The sequence below is a fragment of the Dendroctonus ponderosae genome, unplaced genomic scaffold, assembly GCF_020466585.1.
Source record: "Dendroctonus ponderosae isolate FM_Combo_2020 unplaced genomic scaffold, Dpon_F_20191213v2 Dpon_F_20191213_3, whole genome shotgun sequence".
NCBI lineage: Eukaryota > Metazoa > Arthropoda > Insecta > Coleoptera > Curculionidae > Dendroctonus > Dendroctonus ponderosae.
Window position 1 is genome coordinate 2,098,835 of NW_026018508.1, and position 3,973 is coordinate 2,102,807.

The 3,973-nt window shown below is 32.4% G+C and overlaps 1 protein-coding gene across 1 annotated transcript in view; it reads left to right on the top strand.

Moving 5' to 3' along the window:
• Positions 1-891: 891 nt before the first annotated feature.
• Positions 892-3,973, top strand: part of LOC125502347 (tetraspanin-7-like) — a gene marked incomplete at its 5' end in the record, with an annotated part of 17,382 nt that continues 14,300 nt past the window's right edge. The window contains 2 exon segments of the mRNA XM_048664691.1: positions 892-1,060; positions 3,315-3,520. Of these exon segments, the coding sequence (XP_048520648.1) occupies positions 892-1,060; positions 3,315-3,520 (375 nt within the window).

The window sequence follows — 3,973 nt, forward strand, 5'->3', positions numbered from 1 at the left end:
TTTTTTTTTTAATCCTTGCCTATATAGGCGCCTTTTTCTTCAAATTGTCTTGCCTTTAAATCCGAGCTTTACTTATGTTTAACTAAAATTTTAGATGATTAATATAAGATATTTATAAGAAAGATAGAACTGAACATTTTTAAGTTTACAAATGCAACATTGTCGGTGACTTTTAGCAATAATTTGTATTTTGGAAACAGGCCATACAAGTGCTATCAGTCTATGCATAAATTGATAACCTAGATCATGATACCATGGTATTCCTAGCCCTGCTTATCGTCTTTATCTGTAGCTGTGTTTCGTGAGACGTGATCTTAAATTTTCTATTCATGTTTAATTTCTTTTCGTTAATTTAAGATCTTCTTGCCAAATGTATTCTTCTAAGAATGAGAATTTTCAGATCCGCGCATTGATTTTTTTAATTTACTAGTTATAGTGTTGTAGACTTCAGTATACAAGTAGGATTTTTCTGGGCTTGTGGATTTTGTTAAATGTTAGCCGCTTTTGGCATAGAAATAACAAATATCTCAAATACTTTTAGAAACATGAACAAATTTTACATAAAAATTAACATTTATTTGAAAAAAGCGCCAAATTATAATGTTTCCGTTATGTTCTAGATGTACCAAATTGTAATTGTAAATGTTGAGGAATATTTAGACAGAATACTGATTCTGTCTTAATTCGTCAGCTGCAAAAATCTTTGCTTCGCATTTGTTAACGCACTACAATTTTGCATTGTTTTTGAACAATTATGAACCCAGTTGAGATGTTTTGTTCCATTGCTCATCAGCTTTAAACTTAAAATAAATTAAGATGACAAATTTTCATTTGTTGAATTCCCATCGGATAATATTTAAAATTATTTCAGATTTCTGGAATTATAATTTTGGCTATTGGTATATGGATGGACGCGTCACTTCACCAATACATTTTAAGGGATCCTGAATTTAAGAATAATGCCTCGAATCTTCTAATATGGACCGGGTCCTTAATTCTGGTGATTAGTTCATTGGGGTGTTGTTCTACTGTGAAACGACAACCAGTACTGCTATATGTGGTAAGTGTTATATCTTATTTATTCCCATTTATCCTTGAAATAAAAAATGCTACAAAAAACGGCACTTTCCAGAATAACAACCTTTTACTTTAAGAACATTAGGATTCCCAACCAAGACAAATAAAAGTTGTTTTAGCAATTTACTTTTACGAAAGAAAACTTAAATTAAGAATGCGGAGAACAAGGAACTAGTCGGATCCATCTATATGAAATACAATCGCGATACTTGCCGTGAGAGCTGCGTGATAATTGAGGATGAAGATTAAGGAACTGTTCTTCATTATAATGGGTCGTCCATGCGAGAATGATTGCATGGAACGAACCTATTAAACCATGCAAAAATATACAGAATAATTGCTGCACACATTCATGTGCCTATCATAAATCTGATCTATTACCCGGTTCGAATAAAATCTTTATTAATGAAAAACTGTGCGTATTATAACCAGATAAGGAGTTGTACCGACTTGCAGTAAGGAAAAACTAAATCTTATGCTTACTTGGAAAAGTATTTCCAGTTAATTAAGATAAATCTATTCCTATATTACAAAGTAAAATTTAGTAATGATAGGAAAATATTAATTTAAAAAAGTTTTTTGAGTTACATTACTATACAGGGTGTCCGAAAAAAGGTACGGCCAACACTTAACGATACAAATTAGCAACAAAAATAAGTATGCCAAGTTCCTATAACACTTTTGCGAAAACTCGATAATAACGGATATACAGGGCGTTAAAAGGAAATTAAAAAAAATATTTTTTGGATATAACTTTCTTGCAAAATTATTACTTATGTTATTCTGTATTATTGTTCAGAAGTTGAGATTTATCCGTTAATACTAAATGGCTGAACTCACTCATGTCATCTTAATAACGTATATTTTTTTTACATTTTATTTTTTTGATTTCAAAAAATTAAAGATCGTTCAGAATTACGTAAAAAAGTTTACCTGTCACATCTTTCTAAAATGAGCCGTTCTCGAAAAAATCTACTTTTAAAATTATCTTGCCCGACATAATTAACAACGCAGGTCAAAATTATTTTCACCGTTTTAACAGAGCGTGCCACGGTAACAAGTGTACTTAGAATTAATTATTATTCATTCAATATTTAATAGGTATTATTCGATTTTGTAATACAGTTTTTAAATGTGTATAGCAACTTTTCAAAGTGTTGTCCATTCACCTCAATGGACAAATTAAATCTTCTCAAAAAATTGTGACCTGACCTTGTGACAATCCTCTAAAATATTTCATCCTTTTGTTTAATTTCGTCACACTTGTAAATAATTTTCTGCCTTAATTCGGGAGGGTTGCGTGCTGGAGTGTGATATACTAACGATTTTAGATTCCCCAGCGGAAATTCCAAAAGAAAAAATCATGGGATTCAAGTTAGGAGATCTGGGAGCCCACTCTACAAACCGACCGCATCCTATCCATCTTTGAAGATATATTTCATTCAAGAATCCCCTAACAGCTACGCCATAATGTGGAAGAGCTCCATCTTGTTATTACAAGACGTGGTTATTACCACATTGAGTTTCTAACTTGAAGGGGCAATCAAAAGAGATAGACTTTCGAGGCCATTCCTTGAAACTAATGGGTTTTTCGAATTTGTAGGCCGTCGTTCGATAGAATTTCTTCTTGACATTTCGCAAGCACGACTGGCTTGCATTTTCAGAAGTGGTTTGCTTGAACACTTACACTGTTCTGATGACTTCCTTGATAGACCATGAATAGCAAGACGTTTTAAAAACGGATATATACCTCTCTACTTTTAAAAAATAGGTTAACATTTTTTAGAGTATTTGTTTTATTTTACCAAGTAAAGTTAAAAGTGCGACGTCAATAGTACACCACTGTAGAATTAGGTATACTTCTTGGACTTTGAATGAAATAACCATCCTATCAACTAAGTGAAACTCAAATATTTAGTTCATTCATGCAACCCGGTATATTGAATTATTATTATTTAAGTCCATTGTGAAGTTTTAGCTGCAACACAAACCCTAGATTTTGAAAATTGGTTTAAGACGAAAAAAATATGACCACTCTGAAAATAAACGAGGCGAGCGAAAAATTCAAAAACGATTTTGGAGATGTGAAGTACATCTTAATCTTGTGGTGTTAAGTGCACAAAATCGTTCTTTGTCCAACTCGTAACAGTACAACTTTATAAGAACATAGAGCTAATCACTATCATATTTGGCTGCAATACTATACAATTTACCTTTGAACTTACTTCTGCTTTTAGTACGCAGCCGTTTTAGCCATCGTTTTTGTTCTGGAACTGGGTGCTTGCATATCCATATTCGCATACCGTTCGAAGTTCATTGGAAGCGTCGACGAAGGACTTACTCGTGGTGCCATGTATTATTATAACGACCCCCAAGTCTCTTCTGAATGGGATCTAATTCAGGAAAGGGTAAGACGGATATATACAGGGTCTTCCGTAAATATGTTAACATATTTTAATAGCGTGTTCTTCTAGTCATTTTAGCGGGGGGTCTTCCGAGAATTTTTTTAATTTGAGGTCTTATTGTTGATATATTTGATTTCCAAAATGGAGGAAAATATTAGGTTTTGTTGTTTTTTCTTAAACCGGTTAAGCATAGAAACTTCAATTTTGGTATACATTATAAGATAATTGAGTGGCATTTTATGGTAATGTTTTGTGGTTCAGTTTACTTTCATACAGGGTAGAAATGTGTAACCCCTCCTTTTGTTTTGATCAGAACTTTTTCCTATGCACCTAAACTTTTATCAACATAATTTTTTTAATGACAACAAGTTATTGGGTCTGAGAAAGTTGGTAAATAACTTTGAGTAATTAAAAAAAATATGTTGATAAAAGTTACAGATCACACAAAAAAGTTCCCAACAAAACAAAAGTAGGGGTTCCCCCTACATATA